Source organism: Camponotus floridanus, unplaced genomic scaffold, assembly GCF_003227725.1.
Source record: "Camponotus floridanus strain SB8 unplaced genomic scaffold, Cflo_v7.5 scaffold2, whole genome shotgun sequence".
Lineage (NCBI taxonomy): Eukaryota > Metazoa > Arthropoda > Insecta > Hymenoptera > Formicidae > Camponotus > Camponotus floridanus.
Window position 1 is genome coordinate 4,788,070 of NW_020229325.1, and position 24,335 is coordinate 4,812,404.

The 24,335-nt window shown below is 34.9% G+C and overlaps 1 protein-coding gene and 1 long non-coding RNA gene across 2 annotated transcripts in view; one reads left to right on the forward strand and one right to left on the reverse strand.

Moving 5' to 3' along the window:
• The window catches only part of LOC105253559, an 82,601-nt gene that overhangs the window by 17,812 nt on the left and 40,454 nt on the right, over positions 1 to 24,335 (reverse strand). The gene's annotated exons all lie outside the window — the stretch shown is intronic.
• LOC105253549 (probable G-protein coupled receptor B0563.6) overlaps positions 1 to 24,335 on the forward strand; it is a 37,719-nt gene that overhangs the window by 4,051 nt on the left and 9,333 nt on the right. Inside the window, exon 2 of the mRNA XM_011261658.3 lies at positions 11,466 to 12,254. Within this exon, the coding sequence (XP_011259960.1) occupies positions 12,038 to 12,254 (217 nt within the window). The 5' untranslated portion in view covers positions 11,466 to 12,037. The remainder of the gene's footprint in view (positions 1 to 11,465; positions 12,255 to 24,335) is intronic.

Here is a 24,335-nt window from a genome sequence, read left to right on the forward strand (position 1 = left end):
TATGTCTTTTATTTTTTCAAAATTAAAATACAACTATTTTAAAATATAATTATTTCCTTTCTTTTTTAATTTAACGTATACAAATTTTTATTTTTAATTTAAGTTCTGTAATAAGTAGAGATACATATATCTCATCAGCCGACAGTAATAACTGTTGTTAAAATTGCGCAACTGATGCGCGGAATAGTCTTCTTTCACTAAACCAAGATTTTCCAGATGTCTTTTATCAGCATGAAAAATATTCCGTCGTGAAAGCTCGTGTAATCACGTTTTAGCCGCCATTGAAGATAATTGCCCAGAGTTCTCTAAGCAGATCTAATAAGAAATTCCCGGAACGCGTTCCGGCCTTACGTACCTAATTAAAAACTAAATTTGCTAAAATTCCTCTGTGCCAGGCAGAATTTCGGTCTTCTCGGTATTTGTATCTTTAAACTGAGGTGGAAATGAAAATTCTCTAATCTTCCGGCGGAAATCTCAATGATGCAAATGTTCTCACAAGATCAATTCGAACAAAAGAATATGATAATTATAGAAGCTAAAAGAAATAATTGAAAAATTGGATTTATAAAAATAATTATATAAGCTAGAGCAGATAATTTAAAAATAAAATATATATGTGACGTTACAGAAACATACAGTTTTTTAACAAACTTATTTATGGGTGATTTATTATATTTATCACGTAACAATTTTATCCTGTCTACAGCATAATTCCATTTTTCATCCTACAAGAAAATATTATGCCAAAGATACAATATCTGATTTTGATGATACGCGAAGAAGACACTTTAAGAGACCCAACAAAATTTCTTTTCATGTTTAGCATGCATGTTCAATGAAAGGGTGTCTTCTATTCTATGATAAAATTTTATAAGAACGAAAATTAGGCGGATATGGAATGCTAGTCAGCTCCAGGTATTGATATTCTCGATTTATGAAGAGATAAGGTTTAAGGAAGAAATAAAAAAACGGTAGTATATGATATCGGAAATAAAATTCCAATAAAATTCCGTGTTGAACAAAAAGAGCATTCGTATCAAAGTGATTCAATGTCGATTGATCTTTTTTGGAATGTTGAGTTTTTTCTTCAACAAGAGAGAAAATTCAAATTTAAATTTCAAAATATTTTCTGAAAGAGAGGAAGAGAGAAAGAGTGTGGTTAGATTCGAGACGAGTGACTTGAAATGCCTTACTGTGATAATTGAATGGCTCACGGCGCCGTTTTAACAAAATCCCCTCCTTGGTGAAGAAGACGCTTTTATCAACCTTTTATTTGTTATTTTAAATTTCAGATTACTCGTAGATCGCAGATTGTCGAGTTAGGCCTTTTATGTCAAATTATTTGTAATACGAAAGAATTATACATTGAAAAAAATATTTTCTTATAATTATCATAATTAAAAGTAATAATATCATAATTAAAATTATCATAAGTAAAAAATCGTTAATTTCTTCATATATATTTTAATATATTTTAAATTTTTTCATATATATTTTAAATTTTTTAATACGCTACTTTTCAATTTGTCAATTATTTATTCGTTTCCAAGTCACGCGCTCGATAATCGCGATCGAACCAAATCGAGGGATATGGAGCAAATATTGCGAGAAATGTGACCGTCAGCGCGAGTCTCCGCGAGTCACTTGAGATAAAATCAAATAAAATCTCGTACAGCTCTCGTAGGGCTTCCCTTATTATTATTCCTACAGTACGTTATGGAATATTACGGTACCAGACAGAAAAATTTCGATGCGATGGTGGAAAACTCGTGCTTTGCTTGTCAAATCTGTTTACTTACCCTAAAATTTTATCATGCATAAATTTCATTTTACGATCAAAAACATGTAAAAGAGAGATATAATTGAGTTTCTTAACGAAAAATTTATGAAATTAAATTAACGTTAAAAATTTACCCCGTGTATCTTTTCTTCATATTTAAAATATTTTTCATGTTGATTTATTACAATAGCGATATAATATCATTGACAGTTTTTGGAACCTGTTTTATTCATTTTAATATTCACAAGATGTCACTATTGTAATCTAAATGCCAGATGGACAATAAATTTTATTGCTCTGATATGCTCGCCAATCGTCCGACAAGTTTCAATTGACGCTACTGTCAAAGTTGACCCGGTGGTACAGTATTATTGGCCGGCTTTTAATTGTAAGCAAAACCATCGAGCTATAAATTTGTTTAATTAACACGGTCAACACCCACATGACAGTTCAGTTCGCGCGTGGTTTTTCCCATATCTGTCTCATCATCTCTTCTCTCTCTCTCTCTCTCTCTCTCTCTCTCTCTCTCTCTCTCTCTCTCTCTCTCGCTTTTTTTTATTATCTAATAAAATGCGCGTATGTCGGTTCGTTTGTTCAGGCTTTACTGTTTTCAAGCCAGTTGACATATCGACCCACCAATGTATGTTTGTTAAATTGATCGAAACAGGATATCGCGTAGCACGATCGCAAATATATTGATTGGTTTTTTAAATAGCTACGGAAATTGTGATGCATGATATTAAAGAAGATGAGTAATATTAAAGAAGCGTGTAATATAATAATGTAAACGCGCCATTTCGAGAGCAATACATCTATTTAAAGGGAGAAAATTTCAGAATACTTGTTACCCTCGAGAAAATGAAACTTTAAGGCTAAATAAACGGCAAAAGAGAAAAGAGGGAAATAAATCGTTGAAATATAAGCACGCCTGTTGAATAGACATCTTTCTTTGGAAAAATTTCTGTTCTTAGATTCTCCTTACTCGTTTAAGTTCAAAACTTCGTTTCGAGACAAGGCAAAGAAAAACGAAGCTGTATTATGACTAAAATAACACTTTCGATCGACAGTACCTTTTGTTTTCCGGTATTCCCTGATTATGCATGTAAAATTATTGGAAATTAAAAATTTGTTTCCTATCTTCGGCATTATAATGTAACGGCGATAATCCGGACGTCATCCGTCCGAAATAAAAATGTTACCATCGCCATCATTTTTATTTTATGCGAATCTCACGCTATTTGCTCGCATTGAAAATTTTGCTGTCTGCAAATAATAACTGATTATTTACGATTGGCTGAACCGGTTTTCCTTCCGATAAGAATTTACCCTTGCAGGTTAAAAACGTCTCGCAAAAATGAAGCATTTCTTGACGTTGGCAACGATTCGTTTGCTCAAAACGTTTGCCCTTAGCATGCAAAACAAAGAGTCAAACAGAGAGTCTTCCTCTCTCCTCGCAGTGCAATTAGTTCCGCGCGACGAGCAAGTTATAATCGCGTTCGCGGCCGTTTGCCGAGTTTTGTTCCGGGGCCGGCGCAAGTTTTTCCTCCGGGATTTCCGGCACCGACCGTATCTCCGCTTTTATTTCCCGCGTTGCCCGCGCGCGAATAATGCTTTCATTTTTGTGGCGAATAATTCTCGAAGGTCGGTCGCAAACTTCCATTTTATAATCACCCGATAATTACTAAGAAACACGAATTTCTCAAATTTCTTCGTTGCTATCCTTTCTTTTTCGCGAACTCCCGATCAAGTTACGCGAACGCTGTTGCTCTTCCAGACTTTGTCCGTTAATGGGTTTAATGGCAGTACTGGATGAAGGGGAGCAAAAAAGCATATTTTTTTCCTAATACATAATTTAATTACATTACAATCCCAGCTAGAAAAATTATAGCCGTTTGCCATGAGAATTAGCTTTTTAGACATTATATGCGAATAATCTTTTATAAGAATTTTTATATAAATAATTAGTTGAATAATTGTTTACATTTTATCATTTCAATGTATAGAATTTTAAAATTGAATCTTCCATTGTTTCAATATTAATACTTGCAATCAATTTGTTCATTTAAAATTGAGTAAACAAATTGATTGCAAATATTAGAAAACGTTCGAATCTCCCCCCCTCCCTTTCTCTCTCTCTCTCTCTCTCTTTCTCTTACATAGCAAAGAATATATTCTTTAGTCAAATTTAGAAGTATTTTTGCAATGATGCTTTTATCTCTCTACTAATCCAACTATCAATATTTACAATATGATATTGACAGCATATTATTTCTTTACATAAGTTCTTTTTGCTAATCGAAAAGAATTTTGTATTACAGAGCCAATTCCTGAAAATTTCGATCAAAACTTTAATGAATTGAGATGCGACACATACATGCACAATTTAGAAGAGAGCTCGATCTCCTGTTTTAATCTGCACTTTCGCATCTGCACATTCTCTATCAGATGCAACAATTGTTACGGCATCTTAATGATTCCCGCGTCACTCTGTCTGGCACGATACGTAATCATTCCAAGTCTATCTAATATTATCGATACAAGCGCTCGCGTTAATTAGCTCTAACGACTTTCCGGTCAGCGACTACTCGAATGATCCAATTTACCATGAATTGCGAGCAACGTGCAGTTTGTACGGTTCTCGCGAATCTATCTCGGAGAGTTTGACGGTATCTTCGTCAATTACGACGTAGTGATTGCGTGAGAGAATGTACAGAAAATCTCAAAAGTCATAACTTCTTCTATGAGAATTCAAAATCAATAATTTTAACATTATCAATTAATATAAAATTAATAAAATAAAATAAATAAAATAAAAAATAAAAAATTAATAAAATAAAATAAATAAAATAAATAAAAAAAAATAACGATTCTAACGTAATAATCAGCAATAGTTAATTTTAAGAAAACATTACGTTATTAGAAGTTTTACTTAATATTAGTGTTGGTATAGTATATCGAAGAAAGTACTATATAATTATATAAATTAGTTTTAAAAAATATAAGTGTTAAATTTTTAGATTCTGTTAAAGCGATATTAAATAAAAAATTGCGAGCTACCTTTCTAACATGCCTTGCGCATGTAATGTCACATACAAACTGAAAAATGATCCTTTTTGATGAAGCGACAGAAATTTTGCAGAAATCGAAAAAGGAAGAAAGGATTATTGATGATCGATATAAGACCGAAGGTGGATGTCATCGTCCTATCGTGAAGGAAAGAGATTTTATGATATGCGTTTGATATAAAAGTGGATCTCGTTATCTCGGTTACTATCGTGACATAATCTTTTCTTCGCTCTCGCCAACCAGCGGTGTAAAGTTTATCACGCGTGATAAGGCGTCTATTTTCACGTGTCAGATTTAGTATTAACTTGCTCTTCTTTCTCCTTCTCTTTCTCTCTTTCAAGAACAAGAAAGAGATAAAACAAGAGAGACTATTGCACGTTTGATCAAACCGCGTTTTCCCAGGTAAAGAAGCACCGTCGTGGGAACATGTGTCCGCGATATATTCAAGGACTTCCAGCCCTTCCCTCGAATCCCCATGACGAATATAACGATCCACGATGGTATAACCATCATTCTTGTCGCAATCGTTACCGACAAGTGGCGAAAAGTCTCGTCATAAAAGCGTTTGTAGAAAAATAGAGAGAAAAGAAAAAAGATAGATCGTTACTCCCGATTTAACGTGATCAAACTTTTTGGTGATTATTTTATCTTTTGTACGTAACAACGTAATTTTCATAACGATGACGACAATGAGATTATGAGGAACGCGTAAATCTGCTTTCCATTTGCCGATTAAACGACAGCTTTATACGTTGACATCGGTTTTAATTACGCTATCGATATCTCGATAAGCGCTCACTAATATTTTTCATCCATACCCTGACCACCGACCTAATTTCGCTACCGCGCGCGGCTATAAAATATAATTATCTTTCCCTCTCTTTCTCTCTCTCTCTCTCTCTTGAGAAAGAAGGCGAAAAAGAGAAAAAAATGCAGGTCACAAGTGTAAAGAAAACAATGATTTAAATTTTAAATAATTCATTCTTTCAAAGAAGCTCAATAGATAAAAAGCAAACTCAATATGATAATATAAAGAAGGTTCAAAAAACAATATAGACTTCAATAGATGTTGCTGCATTAAAATCGAAAATCTCGAAGGAAAGTAATAAATAATGAAAATTTACGGAGGCATTTCGCGCGCGGAATAAATTCATTAAAGAATTACGCAAATTATTGGCGTAATATGCAAATCGCGCGCGGACGTAGCTGACATAATTGAAGTGCACGCGCCAATAACGCGTAATTAATTCCATGTATATATTTCCGTCGGCTGTGTTACGTGCGAGTTTTGCAAGCGGGTTACATGATAAATAATGCGCAATATGCATGAGAATAAATTGGATCCCGTCCCGCGTGTTGCTTGCCCCGCGTACTTTTCGCGATAAATCTTCTTTCCTCGAGACTCTCGGGTGTCTGTTCCTCAACTCAGAAGATAAATTTCTATCTTTGTAATACGCGACATCGTGGTTTATTCATACCGCATAGGAGACTAGCTCTTAGTTATCAATTACCCGCGATACGCCGCTAATCTTTTTACTAAAAGAAAGAAAAAAATAGCATGGGAGAAAATGTCAAGAAGCACAGCCTCATTATCAGTAAGATTTAACAAATTCTCCACAATAAACTTTGATCTTCAGGATATTCTATTCGTCGTATAACTTTTACAGTCATTTTAAACAACTATTATTAATATTAAAAAACTATAAGAAAATTATTAATTATTGAACTATAAGAAAATATTTACCAAATTGTCATCAGAAATATGATGACTTATTGTGAGATTAAAATGTATTTGGTAAATTAAATAATATTTAAATAATTAAAAATTATTATAAGTTGAGATTTTAGATGCATTTGTTGCTGAATACAAAAATGAGAAATAAGAAAATATAATAGGAATATGCAATAGATATTTATCGAAATTAGTTTGAACTGCTATAAATCCGATTAACTTTTCCTAATAAAGATTAACTTTTCCTGATAAAGAATAAGGGAAAAAAGAATATACAAAGAGAAATTCGGAGTAAATGTAGAATAAAACGGAGCAGGTTTTGTTGCGGGGAAACGATTGTGAATGTCATAAATTCTATATAAGACCTATGCTAATCCACCGAATAGGGCGAAGACGTAAGCGTAAAATTAGTTTCGATTCATTCCTCGGTGCCCAGGATACATTCCGATAATTCAGAAGGCGAAAGTCCGAAGGCGGTGTCTCCGCGGTGAATGCATAATGTCTGGCATACCCGAGTTTCGCTGCTTACGTATTTTAAACCACAGCTGCCGCATGGATTGAGGAGCAGAGACAGGCAAATGGGACTCTAGAGAGGCCTCCTCCCACTTTCGTAGTGCAAAACTTACGGGAGTTTGTCATCCCGTTGCGAAACACGCTCGCGCACGTGGTTGAAGAAATTGCAAAGTTTCCTGCGGGACTTTTGCGCCACATGTCAATTCCACGCGGCTGCACTCCCCTATGTTTTCCTGTCATATGTATTACGCCAAAATATTAACTGCCATATTTGTTTGCCTACTACATACTTCTACATTTCTATGTGTCTCGAGTTTTTTCTCTAGCACTTTCAATTATTCGGTCATCTGAAAATGGCCATCCTCGTCTAGAATTCAGATTAGACGATCGTCGCAATTTTAATTTAGTACATGCAGCTTACTATTTTCTATAAGTGTGAATGGTAACGCCGTCTGTCATAATGTGATTCTTGAGATTGTGAAGTAAAGAAGATGGATGACAAAAAAAAATATAAAGAAAAGAAAGGAAGAAAGAAAAATTCCAAAGTATTGTTATTATAACACGTGTTTGCTAGTCGATCAAAGTTTTATGTTATATTTAACTTTCTTTCTTTCGCGTACTCATGAAGGATTGCGCATTATTAATAAAGTTAGGCCAAGTTCAAAGGGTCAAGGGCAAAGGAATCCAAATTTAGAAAAGACGATGACTTTAAATTTTTTTCACGAAATGATCTCGTAAAAAAATTCTTTTATTATAAAATAAAGTGCACGCCCATTTATTTTTACACCCAATCTCGCTAGTTGTTTCCTCGAACAGCTCATGATTTATCGCCGGGATATTTTTGCAACGCACGTGACAGCCACGTGCCGCGGATAACAACGTATATACGCGACACCGATCGAATTGCAACGTTTTAACATAATGATCATAAGCTCTCGTTCCGCATCCCTAGAGACGCACCCAAGCATCAACACATTTTTTATATCGATTCGTAAAATTTTTGCGACTTTCATGCAAAAATTTAACGACATCACGTGAGTGATTTTTGACCGACGAATTTATAAATTACACACGTTTGTTAGGATATGAATAGAAGTATCATTCACATTGCGCACTCTGCATTGAAAGAAAATCGACGAATTTTTTTTTAATGATAATAACTGATACAAATATAAATCACTGTGAATTTTGGATAAAACAATTATTTTAATTTGATTAGTGACGTAAATATAGTGAATGAAAACGATTATGGAGATGAGATCCAAAATGCTCTTTAAACTAGGGGATGATTGAGCAATCTCATTTAACACGCAAAAACGTTCTTTTTCTTTTTATCTCTCTTTTTGTCTTCATTGAGTTTTTCTTGACTTCCCATCGAACAATTCGATTTTATGGAAGCGCTAGTCTTCTTAATCCTGCGGGTATATTTTTATTCCGCTAAGGACACGTTGGGATACTGTAAGAGCTCGAGCTATTTTTTTTCCAAAACTTATATTAAGCGTTGAAACAATAAAGTCGACATAAAACCTTGAAGGAAAGAAGTTATCTGTTTTTAAGACGATATTTGAATATTTCAAAAATCTCTTATGAATACAAATGGAAATTTTAATTGCGTAGATCTCGCAAGCCCGTCAATTTTTTAATATTTATCTAACATTATGTTAATAATATTCCAATAATATTCATACAACGTAATTTTAAGTTTTTTGTTCAGGATAATACGTCGGAATAATTCATCGTGATCCATCAACTTTATAGCTCTCTATAGCGTTTCTTAAACAACATCAAAAACCTTAAAGACTGAAACGCGCTCGTAATTTACTCAAAAATTTCGTCACGCCTCTTCTCGCAGGTTTCGGGAATTCGCGAGCAATCTCATCTGCCCGATCATGTTCCATCAGCCTGGTCCTGGTGCAATTTGACGCTCTACCGATCGCGATTTTACAGCTTATACCCGAGGAACGAGGTCTATTACATCGTGAACTTGTCGTCGTTATCATCTCGGTCGCAAATGCGCGATCAAAGTGAGAAAAGATGTCATAAAAGATTGCCGGGCCGACGCTAACTCCAGGCTAACGTATTTCGGTTAAGTGATCGATAAGCTATCCGTGAAATGGCAGGAAGTACACGTGCGTCTATTTGCTCTCGAGTTTACGATCTCGAAGAAGAACTCTCTTGCACGCGCGTCAGGAAACATTTGCGAAGCAAAGCGTAAAACGCGCCAGGATTTGCAGAACGTTATCTTGAAGTCGGGGTCGAGGATTAATCATGATGATCCCCCGTACACATGGAAGTTTGAGTAATCTCCGCATCTCGGTGAATGATCTAGGGATTCCATCAGTCATTCTTGAGTTTATCACGACAGGCAGTCGATTATTTTCAATTTTTACATTATTTACAATTTTTGATATTCATACAAAAAAAATCAAGACGAATGATGAGGGAATTAAATTTTAGAGATTAAACTTTAGAGTAAACTTTAGAGTAAACTTTAGAAGTAAACTTTAGAGAACTGATTAGCAATAGGTAATGTAATTTTATACCGGAAATAATAATATATAAATAGCAGGATTTTTTACGCACCCCAAACTTATATAAAATAATAATCGTTAAAGATATTGCATTGCCGCGCATTTAATTCTCAGTCACGAAATATGAAAGGGTTGTTAAGCCGTTGCTAACCCCAACTGCCGCGGATGAGCCTTTTCTAATCTTCACCAGACTAATCTATGACATGACGGTGAAAGCTCTCCTTTACAATCTCGCTTACAATCCTCGCGGGCTCCATAAGGCGGCATACAACAATTTTACTACAAGGAAAATAGATTGCGGACAGTTGTCTTCGTCTCGACACTTGGAAAAGAAAACATTTCTTTTGCGAGAATACCGATTGTCAATCATGATAACTGACATCGTCACATAATATCTCGAGTCTGTATTTAATAGCAAGAGTATATTCGGTATCGTTCCATAAATATCTTTATACACTTACAAATATTTTGATGAAAAAGGACAAGAAAAGAGAGAGCTAATATAATAAAGAGCTGCAAAAATCAATACGATAAGAAATTGAGGCGAATATTTTGTTTCCGGCATACAAAAAATCAATCTAAATTCTCCTCTGTAACTTGCACTCGTCTCTCAAAAACTTGCGAAATACTTTTCGCGAAAAAGTTCCCGAGAATCGCATCAAGAACGTCTAAAGTGAAACGCGATCCTCAACTTCGACAAACTTTATGAAAACGCTGAACGTAGGAAGATGCATTTTAATATTTCGTATTGACGGCGAATCAATGAATAAATTATATAGAGAGGATGCATTAGAGACGCAGACTATACGTAAAGCGTTTTCTGTTTGAAATTCGGTTCGCGCGACAAGACGCGGAAATTATAATATTCATCTGCGACCGACAGGCGATGGTTCCCTCTTTCGTTGCCGGCAAAAAAATATTTCAGCGCGAAAGGAATTCGCAGGGGAAACAAATGTCTTGAATATAAACCGACTTACCGGAAAGGAGGGAAATTCTGTGGTACGCGTTGCTCGCGAGAAGTGTCACCGAGGGGGTCGAAGAGGGAGGATGCCGGACGCAGCAGCAGAGAACGGCTGCGCTATCCATTTTCGTTCGAAATCTGAATTTCAGCTGCTTTCTGAACCGCAAATTCTCAAGATGCAGGAGAGTCGACTACTGAATCTAAATTTGCGCTGCTAAATCTGCTGCCGCCAGCAACGATTTCCTTCCTGCGACGAAACTGCTCCGTTTGTCCGCGGATTTCTTGGCTCCTCCGCGAGGCACCAACGAAGAATCACGCTCCAAGCTCGATTCATTAGCGTCCCTTTCGCGATAGAGGATGTTCGATTTTACTTCCAATCATCTCGCATTTTCGTAGTTCCCACAATTCGAGAATATAAATTTACGGAGAATACGTGATAAGATAGATAATTCTCTCTCTCTCTCTCTCTCTCTCTCTCTCTCTCTCTTTTCTCTCTTCCTCTTCTTCAAAAAATAAATTTATTTTATATTCACTAATATTATTTCTAAAATTAAATACATATATATTAATATTATTTCTAAAATTAAATACATATATATTAAGTTTAGGAAACATTGAATTTTATAACAATCGTTAAATTCTGGAAGCAGAGATTAATAATAATTTTGCCTTTTTGTTATAATTTATTTTAAAGTTTCTGCGTTTAAATAAAAAACCTAAAAAAATCTATAATATATTATTGTACGATAAAAATAAATTGCGCGATTATTTCTCACTCTAAGCACATAATCGTGATTATAATTTCCTGAACGCAATACAAAGAAATAAATATCGCTATAGTAAATATATTAGATTTGCAGACTACAAACTGTTTGTTTTCAGGATAGCGAGGAATAACACAGCTGCCGCTCGAGGATGGCGGCGTACAAATTATCAGGAAGAACACGTTCAGATTCCTCGGTGAAATAAGCAGATATCGAGAGTAGTAAATCCGCTTATTCGGGCCGACCGACTTGTTCAGAACTCTTCGAACTTCGAGGTGCTCTCGTGGCAAAATGAAACTTTTGTCACACCTGTTGCACGACAAGTTTGACAGATGTTTACGTCATAATGTGAAATTCGCTTCGTGATTCGTCAAATCGCCATTTTAACGATTCCATTCGACGAAACGTTTATAAATTTACGCATATCGTTTCTAATTTTCTCAATACTAATCTTTTTCTTAAGTTCGATACATGCAAAATGTCATCGACTCGTCGCGTCGTTGGAAAATTTCAAAAAAATGTGCTTGTTTATTTAAGCTAATTACGACTTGTGTGTGTGGACTAGATGCGCGAGATGTGCGAACGACGGTTGAATGAAAGAGTTCGAAGATGGACTCGCGTATACGGTGGGACGAGAAAACTTATCGCTAATTGTAAAAGGTTCTGAAGAGAATAAAGGATAGCGACAAGATGATGGACATGTTCAACATGAGTAAGATTCGAAATATCTGTCTACTACCGGAGGACTTGGACATGCTGGAGGATCCTCGAACGCCTACTTTGAGAAGGATCAGTTATGGCATTGTGCTGCCGACCATTTGTTGCTTCGGCATCATCGGAAATATCTTGAATCTTGTTGTCCTCACGAGAAGAAATATGCGCGGCACCGCTTATATCTATATGCGAGGTGAGCATCATCTATCTATCATTATCTCATTATTTTTTAGAAGAATCTTTCTTTCACGTTTCTGTATCAATAATATTGTTATTTATTCGTAGAAGAATAGATTTTTTTATCAAAGAAATAATAATTTTTAATATAACTGGTTCACAAAAGTTTCTTCCTAGTTTTTAATTCTTAATCAGTTTTTATCTGTTATAAAGATATAATTCGATTTTTTCTTGATGGTAAAATAGAAATAATCTCGCGGCAACAAAAAGTAGGTTTGAAAGTAACTTTCTATGTTGATAACGTCTTCTTTTCAAGAAGAGAAAGAGGCGAACAAGGTACATTGAAATAAGAGACAACAGGGGAAGAAGAAGTGATGCCATTAGTAGAGCGCAATGTAATAGCTTCTAATAAAATTATTCCATGTTTACGTAATAGCGGGACAGAAAACTCGATTGTATTACTTTCCACAGGATGCATTATCAGACACTCAACAGTACATGCGTTCAAGTATAGTGTCATCGTTAAACTGCACTGATTATCAATTTTCACACAATTGAAAACTAAATACTGGAAAAAATATATATCAGAAAAAAAATGATTCGGATACACATTATGTGTCGCGGTACAAAATATATGAAAAAAATTTTCATTCTTGCGCGTGTATCCGAGGAATCTGTCTATTGTCAAGCATAAAAGACGAGTACTGGAATATCGAATATTTTCATTTCTGTAAATTGAACGATCACGTGCGCGTCTTTAGAACGCTAAACTTATTTAAGAAAATTTCAAACGAACGCTCTCGACCGATCTTTCCTCGTTTTCATCTCCCTTTGCTTTCGGAGAAAACACTTTACGAGGTCACGCAAAGAGCTCGCTCGTATTTTGTCCTGAAAGCAATCGTCACGAGATATCTTCTAGAATGCCGAAAATTCGACGTTACACGCCGCGCAAATTTTTCGCTCGAAATTAATGCTCCAGTTTCCGAACGGAAAGAGGGGCATTAATCTCAATTAATTCTCCAATTGTTAATTCTACTATTTCATCGGGGCACGGTCATCAATATTCATCGTAGTTTCGCGAAACAACACAATCACTATCGAGTAACGTATATGCCATCCGGAAACGCGCATCGAGCACGTCGAAAAGCGCTTCCGAGTTAAATCGGCTTAAATCTCATCTTATTCCGAAAATAAACAGAGCGAGTCTCGAATTAGTAATTAACACAGGAGGTTCAAATTAAAGTTGGAATTAGTTCACATAGAGATGCGACCTCAGATATCGCCGCAGTGTGATTATAAGCGGCAAACACCGCGGTTCCGGAGACACGCGAAAGTATCGCTAAGTAATTAAGATATTTTGACACGAGGCCAAAGTAATCGACGTCTTGTTAACGCGCGCCGCCGACCGAGATTCCGAAATATTTTGCCCTCGACGACTCGAGCTATTTTTTTGGCGTCGCGCCATTGTTTGTGGCCGAGTGCCGCCCACGATTTCGTCCATTAGCCGCATTTCACCCTTATTAATAGCCTTTTCATTGCCTCGTATATTTATAGGCACTTTGCAAACGAACAGTGCTATTGACATTGAACTTGCTATGGTAGTCAATATCGATAAATTAATTTATCCCATTTGTGAATAGAAATTACTGGAATTTTAAGATAATACACATTTATATGAATTTATGTAAGCTTGAAAAGAGAGAAAAATATTAAAAGATCCAACAAATTGAAAAATAGAATACTTTAATAGCATGTAAACTTTATATTTCAATAAACAAATAAAAAGTTTGTTTAAAAATATATATGTATAATATATATATTGTTTAAAAATATATGAAGAATACATATTCCCTTTAAAGCCGAATTTAATTTTTAGACAGGTAAAGAGACAAAATTATGATCATTAAAGATCAATCATTTTTGAACGTAATCTTCAATTATATCATAGCATTTATTCTATGGACGTACTAATACGTTAATACCGACAGAATAAAACGAATTAGCTTGACGGCTCAACTATTGCAATACACGTTTTGAGCTCATCTTTCGATTGAAATTATTTGCCGCCCAAGTGTTCCTTCAATGGACTAAACAGATGGAAGTCTGAAGGCGCTAAATCGGGACTGTAAGGGGGATGATATTTTTCAACGTAATCTCCATTTACATCACGGCATTTATCCTATCGACGTACCAATGCGTTAATACCGACAGAATATAACGATTTATCCTGACGTCTGAACTATTACATACGTTTCAAGCTATCTTCTGATTGAAATAATTTACCGCACAAGTGTTCTTTCAATGAACTAAATAGATGGAAATCTGAAAGCGTTAAATCGAGACTATGGAAGGACTTCTCAGTCGAATATTTTCAGTTTTTCTATGGTTTTCCAGGTGGTGTGTAGTCATGCATTATTCTATAGAAAAATTACTTCTTTTTTTTACAACAAACCACATCGTTTTTGTTGCAAATTACTTTACAAATAAAACAAAAGACCACAGTAGTGTTCATTCGTTATTGTGATTCCTCTTAATAAAAAGTCAATATGGATAACCTTCTGAAACTATTCGATTTTTATTTTGTCTATTCTATTTTATCAGTATTAGTGTATTGATATATCGATGGGATAAATGTGATATAAATGAATTTTAGATTGAAAAATAAATGTTTTTTATTGGTCATAATTTTTACTTGTCTAAAAATTAAGTTTCGATTTTGATGTAAAAAAATCTTTCGTTTTAATAATAAAATTAAGATGAAAAGCTACAAAAAATATTAAAACGACATATCGAGAAGATAAATATAATAGCATTCTAAATATTTGTATGCACTTGTACGATGAATACGATTCAGCTTCGATAAATTATCTAAAAAAAAAATAAAAAATAAGCATACTTTCAATCTTTTTTATCTATGTTATTAAACTATATATTTTTATCACACAAATATTATTTATTTATTTAAATAACAATTTTACACAATGTTAAAAATTTTATTTTATTTTTCAATTCATTAGATTTATATAACACCAGTTCAAAGAAAAATATTTCTCCAATGTATTTTAATAATAAAAGTGCATATATTAGCTATTATATTTATTTAATAAATTAATTTTTTAATTTCCAAAAAAAATATCCTTTGAAAATAAACATTTTCAAAGCGATTCTTTCTTCTATATATATTTCATAACATCGAGGCAATCATCATTTATAGGATACTTTGCTTCTGAAATCGATAAATTTATTTTTCAATTCGAGGAGTGCTGGAAATAAATTTGCGCATGCAGAATGTGATTGCTCCCGAAGAGAATCATTTCGAGAAACGACAGAGCAAAGGACCTGATGAGATCGGGACGAGCTACGTGTTCGTGGCGAGCTTGTCTCTCTTCGTAGCTTCTGTCTGTTCTCGGGAAAGAGAAGATTCGGTGGTTTTTGCGGCGCCGCCGATGTCCGCGCTCATTTCCGGGGCAACGAGACCAGTGCATTAGTGAGGAAATTACTCGGCAATTCGATTTTGGTATTTTCGTTGGATGGAGTGCCGTTTCGAATGGCACTCCGATGGGCGAACACGTCCCCGGACCGTGTCTTTATCGCTCGGTCGGGTTCCTTAAGGATTATAGGCGCGCCACGACCGTAACACGTTCCCGCGTATATGAGGCTTCCCTCCCGCTTAATTCCGCAGCTGCAGAGCCGCGGAATATAACCTGAAGCGCTGTGCACACGAAATCGCGCCGCAAAAGCTTGCAAAGCCGGCTCTAAAGTGGTTTATGCTACCGAGATACGCTGTCTTGCACTCTGCGAAAGTATTGTGCTCGCTTAATTTCGCCTAATCCAATCGGACTGATTTTTTTCTTTTATAATTCATCGCAAAATTTAAGCCTTAACAGGAGTCTTGAATCTCTCAATGGATTGAAAAAGGATTCGCGTGTCACGTTTCATTAAAAACAATAAGATGAGATCAAAATACAAACAGCTGAATAAAATTTTAAAAGCCTGAAAAATATATGATCTGTGAAATTCTTTGTATAAACTTTGAATCGAGGTCCTCTGGACTGAAAATATTGCGAGATTCACCGTGCAAAATCGAATAACCGGTATGTTGCTGATTCGATATCGATCTCTGATAAAGTTATCTCGATATCAGGAAGCGCTCGCAAATGCAAGAGATCCCGCGGAATTTTCGTTTTACTCGATTTTCTCGTACACGTGCGAGACGTTGGAAACGCAGCCTTAGGAAGGTTTAAAAGGATTAGGAGAGATCGGCGAGACAAAGAAAAAGAGAGAAAGAAAGACAGGATATGATCTCCCTTGCTCCGCATCGGTCGACACTTCTTTGTAAAACTTTCTCTCTTTCTGTTTCTCTCTTTTTGTTTCTCTGTCTATTTCTTTCTGCTTTCGATTACCTATAGCCATATATATATATATATATATATATATATATATATATATATATATGTATTACAGACTTTAATCACCTTCCTTCGAGTTTCCGGCTCCGGGTTTCCGTCCTTGATCCCGCATCTATCAAGAAACTTGGTATCCGGCTAGGTACGCCAACACGTCTCTCCCCCGTGAAAATTCTCATCCTCTTTCACCACCAGCTTTCATCAAGATTAATGATTTAACTAGCAGTTCGTGGGTAACGGCTAATCAAATCTCATTCGAGAATGTGATTGCAAATGATAGCCCATTTTCGTAAATTACGTTGTACAATAATAAATAATTGTATCAATTATAACCACTTAAGCTGTATTAAGAATTCAGTATATTTTGTATAGAAGAGCGATTCAGGAAACTGCAATTTTCATTATGATATTAAATATGTAACGACCTAATAACTATAAACGTCTGTTATGTCTGTGTATTTATAAAACTAATCGAAGAAATTCCGAGTTAATTTCAAACTATTATTATCAAAAGCTAATATGAAAGCCAAAAAATATATGTTATTGCATTTTCTTTACAAATTATTTAAAGATGACCTAACTATAAGATGGAAAATATTTATCGACAAAATTTAATTTATTCGAGATAAATTTTATTTTGTCAGCGATGCAAAAAGAATCAGTGATGCATAAAGATACATACAGTATACATATATAATCGGGTTTGATGACTTCACCGACATATGATATAGGAATAGCAAAATAAAATTTTAAGAGTATCTCATATCTTTGGTATAATTCGAATCTCCACTGGTTTCTCCCTATCACTGTCATAAATCTCAAGAAACTCAGATATCTGCCTACAAAGGAGATACGCAAACAGGGATCTGCCCCTCAAGATTTACCTTTCATCATATATCTTATTGGTCCCTGTTGTCGAAAAAGAGCATGAAATTTAATTGCATCCATAAAACAAAATGTATTTTATAAAAAATGCCTTATACAATAGAAAGAATAAGTTATCAAAAGAAAGAAGAAAAAAAAAATAATGTTTCGTAACTCTTATTATAATTTTTAATTATTAATTTTTGTGCGATACGTTAATATTAACATTTCTTAATTATTTTCATATATTTCATTTCAATAAAAGTCAATATTGTGTTAGCGCCCAGATTAATGATAACTTTTTAATAATAATTTAATTAATAATTCTGAAAAAAATTATTTCAAATCTTAAAACTATATATTTAATTATTACTTTTTTATCAATCTTTTCACACATTTTTTTCTTATCCTTATTTATTTTATATTTATTTTATTTATTTGATATGATAAACGAACATACCTAACAAGTAAAGAAAATTATCCTTAAAATCTATTGGCTTAAAATCTATGGCGAGCTTTATAAATTCTCTACTAAGAGATTTATCTTGCATGACAAACAAGACATCAAAAAATTGAACAGAAAATGTGATCTTCCATCGATATGGTAAACAATAACTTTCGCATCATCCGCTATTGAAAAGACAGTCTCTTGCATATACGAAAATGCACATGCACCATCATTAAAATTCCGAAGAAGTCGGCGTCAATTTCGTTAGATAAGCGAACGTGCAGTGTACCAGTGTCTACATATCAGTACGGCGGCTGGAGCATCAAAATTCCAACGGCATCAGATATCAGAGCGAAGAACTACCACCTCGATGTGACAGCCGTCACGTCACTCGACATGCCGGAAGAAGGAAAGAAAGGAAGACGAAAGTCTTTACGCGCTCAGTGCGACCCCGTGTATCGCGCATCACGCGGATACGTGCATCACGTATGCACCGACGTGTATGCAAATAAGCGAACAGCGGCGACATGCAACGTGCTCGTCACGCGGAGCGAGTGCATCGATATGCGCAACCATACGTCGACGCGCCGAGGACGAGAATGTAAGCAGGATAAGAGGATGTGCACTCCATCCGAATGAGGGGGTTGCAGACGTGCCTTTGAGTCTGGAAACATCGTGCGAAACGCGGGGGTGGAAGAATTTATGCGTGAAAGAAAATGCGTCCGAAAAACAGCGGATACACGTTTTAGATTCTCGAGCAAATCGTCGTCGAGACTCGTTAGAAGAGATCCTCTTGCATTGCACATCGCCGATTTTACATCCCCTAATGAAACATTCGCGATGTGCGGAAATAACGACGTTAAAACGACTTGCTGAAGAATGCCTTACGATCGTAGCGATCGAATCAAAGCAGCGAAATCCGTCGTTTCCGCGATTCCTCAAGTCGTTCTATTGCGCCATGAGCGTTTATTGATACGTCGTTTCCATTTCTCGAGATATTCCCGTCGTGACTCACTTTGTTTCCGAAACCGTGCTTCGTTTACGAATACCACGCACGGCAGATAACCGGCCGCTTGTATCCTTCGCTTCTCTTCTTCGCTCGCTTCGTGCCTATTGTTGTCGCGACTGAAACACGGCTTTTCCACTGTGCCAGATGGAAACCAACCTTGCAATTCGCGAAATTATTTCAAGAACGAGTTCCGACGTCACCGGACGATTTATTTGGAATTCGCTAAATCTGGCAAACGATGAGAATGAGAAATAAATGTGTTAAAAAATTAAATATTTATCGACGGATAAAAAATACGTTGATGCTTTCTCAAAGATTTTCGTAAAAACTTGATTGTTTTATAATGTTATGAATGGATTGTGATAATTGCGATAATTGCAGACCAATGTCCTTGTTGAAAAAAAGAAAAAAAAACAGAACTCGCGAAAAAATTTGTTTATGAATAATATGAAATTAAAGAATTTCTGATCTATCTTACAGTCCAATAATTGATACATCGAGATACATCGAGAGATAGCGAGATAAAAGAGACCGTCCAAGTTTGATTATCTTGCCGAGAAGACAATCAAGCTCCTGTAACATGCGCCGATCAAAGGAATTATCAGAAAGTGGGACACCCATTCGCTACGAAGTAATTCCTTTAACATGTCGCACCTGTGCGCGCATGCAGATTTATTCTATTTTTGACACCCCGAGAAACTTCATCACGCGCAATCAGTTGAAAAAGGGAGATTTAGATTTTTATTCGGTAATGAAAAAAAAAGGCCCGTAGTCCTTAACTTTTATGTAAACAGCAGCAATTTAATGAAATTGAGTATGTCTAAAAAGAAAAGGCAGTCGAAAGCATAGCATGACATTGAATAAATATACAAAAAAACTGAAAACATTATTTCGAGATTAATCGTAATACTTTCTAATAATTAATTCATTCACAGCAACAAAAATGAAAATCTCTCGCAGAAAAATTAATGTTTCCAAAAATTTCAGAAGATAAGCTCTCTTCTGATTTCTCTTTATTTCTTTTTTAAATAATATCAATATTTTATGCGATCTCTAATTGAGACAAAAAAAGTTAATTTACAAAGCTATGTCATGATTAATTATGAAAGCAAACAGGAATATTATCTTGGGGAAGACATAATATTTATAAAGCCGAATATATATAAATGTAAAGATAAAGAAATAAGCTCCAGTGGGAAGAAATAAGCCTTACCCATTGAATTGAACCCATAGAGTCTCGTTCACGAATTCTTATTTAGGAAAATGCTTAATGGAGCAAAAGATACCAATATTAAAAGAAAGGAAAAAAAATTCTTTCTGATTTTTCGGACAAATTCTCTGATTCTCAAAATTTATTAACTTCATTTCCCGGTCAATAAAATTAATTCTCCTTGCCTGGTTTATAGATTTTTCGCCGCTGTCACCACGAGGAAAATCTGTTAAATCTACAAGGGCAGGTCGTGTTACTGATCTGAATAACGCGTACTCGAGCTACTTCGGGCTTTATGAATATTAACGATCGCACATGAGAGTACTGTCGTCCATTCTCGTCGGAGAATATTAACTCTAGCGTGCTAAACAACTCTGGCTACGCGAAATAATATTCGAAAGCGATACCGTGAAACCGTTACGTCGAAATTTATTTGTCATTCGCGACATATTTTTTTTGCACAGGTTGAAGAGTGACCGCGAAATTATCTCATAATTTGTTATCGTTGTGTCGAGAGATGGATGTAGTGTTTGCTCGACTTCGTAAGATCGATGTTTGACTGCACGAAAGATAGGTCAAGATAATCCCAATACCTCTTATTTCATAGTCCCCTCCGCGTGTCTATATATCATCATGTTCAGCCCGATAAAATAATATTAGAAGGATGTCAGAAGGATATAATTTTCCACCACAGTATGGTAAGAATGTATTGTAATACGGCAAATCGGCTTAAGAAATCATGGCGATGAATGTGACGTATTTAACTCGCATAAAGAGCTTTCAATATTTTAGTGCGAATTTATTTTTTCGAAAATTCCTATAATTTAATAATTCCAAGAAGATTCTCTTTTTTAAACAAAATTGCGGATTTCTTTTAATCAAAAGCAATTTCATTTTGCATAAATTTATTTCTACTGTAACAAATAATTAAATTCAATTAAAATAATAAAAAAAAATGTTAACTGTATAAGATGTTCAAAATTACTAATAAAAAATTAAAGAAACTCTTTATATATATTACTTGATTAAATCTTTAATTTCTAAAGATCTTTTTAGTATATGTTATAGGTCAAATGCATCAACGAGAAATATATATTAAATAGCATTAAAAAGGCTTGAATATTCCTTGTAAAATTAAATCATAATTACTTCGCGGAATTTCAAGTTGCAATAGATTTTGCAATTCGTCTGCGATTAGAGAGAATGTTTATCTCGGCATTTGAAAGGTAATTCGTAGTCACATATGACAGATGGCTCGACTAACGTAGAATGATGACCAAGATAGAACAGTCACAATTCAATCATATAAAAAAATCAAGAAATTGCAAGATGGAAAAATATGTTTTTATTGAATATGAATATGAATTATTTTACTCTTGAAATTATCAACCACGGCTCTTCCACATCCATCCTTTTTACAAAATGGCACAACGTGATAATCGATCCGAAATTCATAAATTCATTCATAATATCCCCCGTGACGGTGTCAACATGGATTTAAGGGTTCAATATAACGCCTATATATTAAGAAATTACGGATTACCTGATCCATAAATATTCATGCTCACCGCGGCATTTTACTCTAAAATAATAATTAACAATTTAATTTATTTAGCTGCTGTCATGGTCGCTCTTTCTTCTCGCACGATGGGGCGTCCCAATATCGATACGAAAATTCTCGAGTGTCAGCTTCTCTTTTTACAAAAACGCATGCTGCCTTCGCATTTAAAAGCGTTATAAAGATGCAGATATATAACTTTTTATGAAAATTAACTAGTTAAGCTAAATCACGCATTTTTTATTTCGCGAATACGTATCCTCGATAAAGTACATTCTTGATAAATACTCAATTTTTGCAAAACAATAAATGTAAAAAATTCCGCGCAAATATATTTTAGCGATGATTACAGGAGAAGAAAATTGAAAAATTATTATTTTTCTGCTTTCTCTTCTCTTTTCTTTCTATTTATATTTGACATGTTAATGATAACCCCTCTCAATGCCACAATATTAACTTTTTACACTTAAATTGCAGTTATCGAGGAACAATTTTGTAGTTTGCGACGTGTTTATTTTTAAAAAAGTATGCTCATAGTCCCGCGAGAGCATGTTCAAACACTTTTCGAAGCGTTTAAACAGTTGTAACGTCGTTCGCTTAAGCCGAGCATTTGCATGGCGGCGACATCGCATTTCAGCCAGCGACTAAAGAGATTCAGTGGCTCCGATCTCAAGACCGACCCTAAGATAAGACATCTTGAGATTACGAGGAATAAACGAACGTTTTGCTCTCGTCACCTTTATCGTATTTTCTGCCATTTAAACGTTGCCAAGTAGAATTATTCGTACATCATTGAAAATTTAATGTCTAAAAAATGAAGCAAAAAAGAATGTCTTGATTCTTTCATGAGGCATAGAACATAAAGAAATCATCTTTGTAATAAGTATTTGTTTCAGTTTTCGTTAGATATCTATTTGATTTTTATTTTCAAATATCGCCAATAATCGTGATCAGTATAAAACAAAATTTAAATAAACTCGAATCAATCGCGAACGATTCTTTATAGTTTCGGTCTTTATAGTTTCATTATGTTACCTGCACGAGATATATAACCGAGCCGTAGGTTGCACACTGAGAGACTATTATAGTTTCACTTAATGTTTCACAGTGAGTCATTTCAAACCACATACCGTTTACACATATACGGCGAAACTGTTCTTCAAGTTGCACATGTGAGTTTTCTTATTTCCGCGCGTGCTACACGTCAAGGATCGTAACGTTTATTTACTAATGGAAAACTTGCCGCGAAGCTCGCGAATTTACATTCATTATAGGGCTTCATGAGAGAAAAGTTGGCAGAAATGCCTCGAAAGATACAAAAAGTAATAAATTAAAGCAATGCACAAAAGTGTTTATAGAGTAATAAACATAAAATAAAATTTTATTTTAAATTTATTAATTTTCCGGTATTTTCAAAATTGTTAAAAATAATCGTGGGTAAAATTTAGAATCCTAGATATGTTATGCGTGTATTTCTTTATTATTATTTTTAATGTTTTAAAATTATGATAAAAATTCATTTTGTGATATCACAAACAACCGAAATTCCCCAGTTGACACAAAACACTCGTCCACTTTTTAATTCAATTTAATTTAGTACCAAAAGAAAGAATCACTAAGGCTGTTAAAAAGTAGCTACATTTTCCGCGGAAAGTACAAGCGACTCCGGAAGAAAAATTCGCGCCACGTCGTCCTAGAGAATAAGATCCGTCTTCGCCGACAGAAATATCCGTCTCAATGTCGTTTAATTTTTTGATATAACGAGACCGGGGGGAAGGACCGGATTTCACGGCGGATATATACGGGCACTGGTGTCCGATTGCCGAGAGCGATTTAGGACAACGGTTAATCTTCCGGGAAAGTTTCATCGTGCCGTCCGACGTCCGCCCAACTTTTCTGACACTCGACGTAGCGAAGCGCTCAATCGCGGCTGTCGTGTCTTCCGCCCGCGATCCTTTTTGTCCTATGAAACTTCTGTTTCGTCCTTCCGTTTTGCGACGACGGTCAATCGTAATTTCCGACATGCCCGACGTTTCAGCGCGCATGTGGTTCGAAACGTCGCACGACTAGCTAGATATAACAAGTGACCAAATGACTGATAATTTAACATAATTACATATGTTCACTGGAGGAAAAAGATAACTTTGCCACGAGATTACGGGTCTAAGTTCTGATCGTTTCGATCGATATTTTCATCATAAGCTCCGTGTGTGTCTTCGATTGTCGGTCGATTTATTCTGATATGACCACCCTCGTATTATTGTCGGCGCCACGTAACTTTGTAAAATTACGATTCGTACAACGAAGATGAATAAAGTTGAACTTTACTAGCTAGTCAATGAAATTGTTTCCAGGTAAATTGCAAAAATAAATTTCATAATATCGATTAAAACATTTATAATTTCTCTTGCTCTCTTAAAATATATTAATATAGTTTTGTATATTAATATTAGTATTAATTTTTAATATACTAGTATTTCGTATGTTAGTATTTAATATATTAATATTTATAGTATATTAGTGTATTACTAGTTTAGTTATCTATATATTAAACAGACAAATTTCAAAAATGTATAAAATGCATCAGAGAGCGTTTTTATTT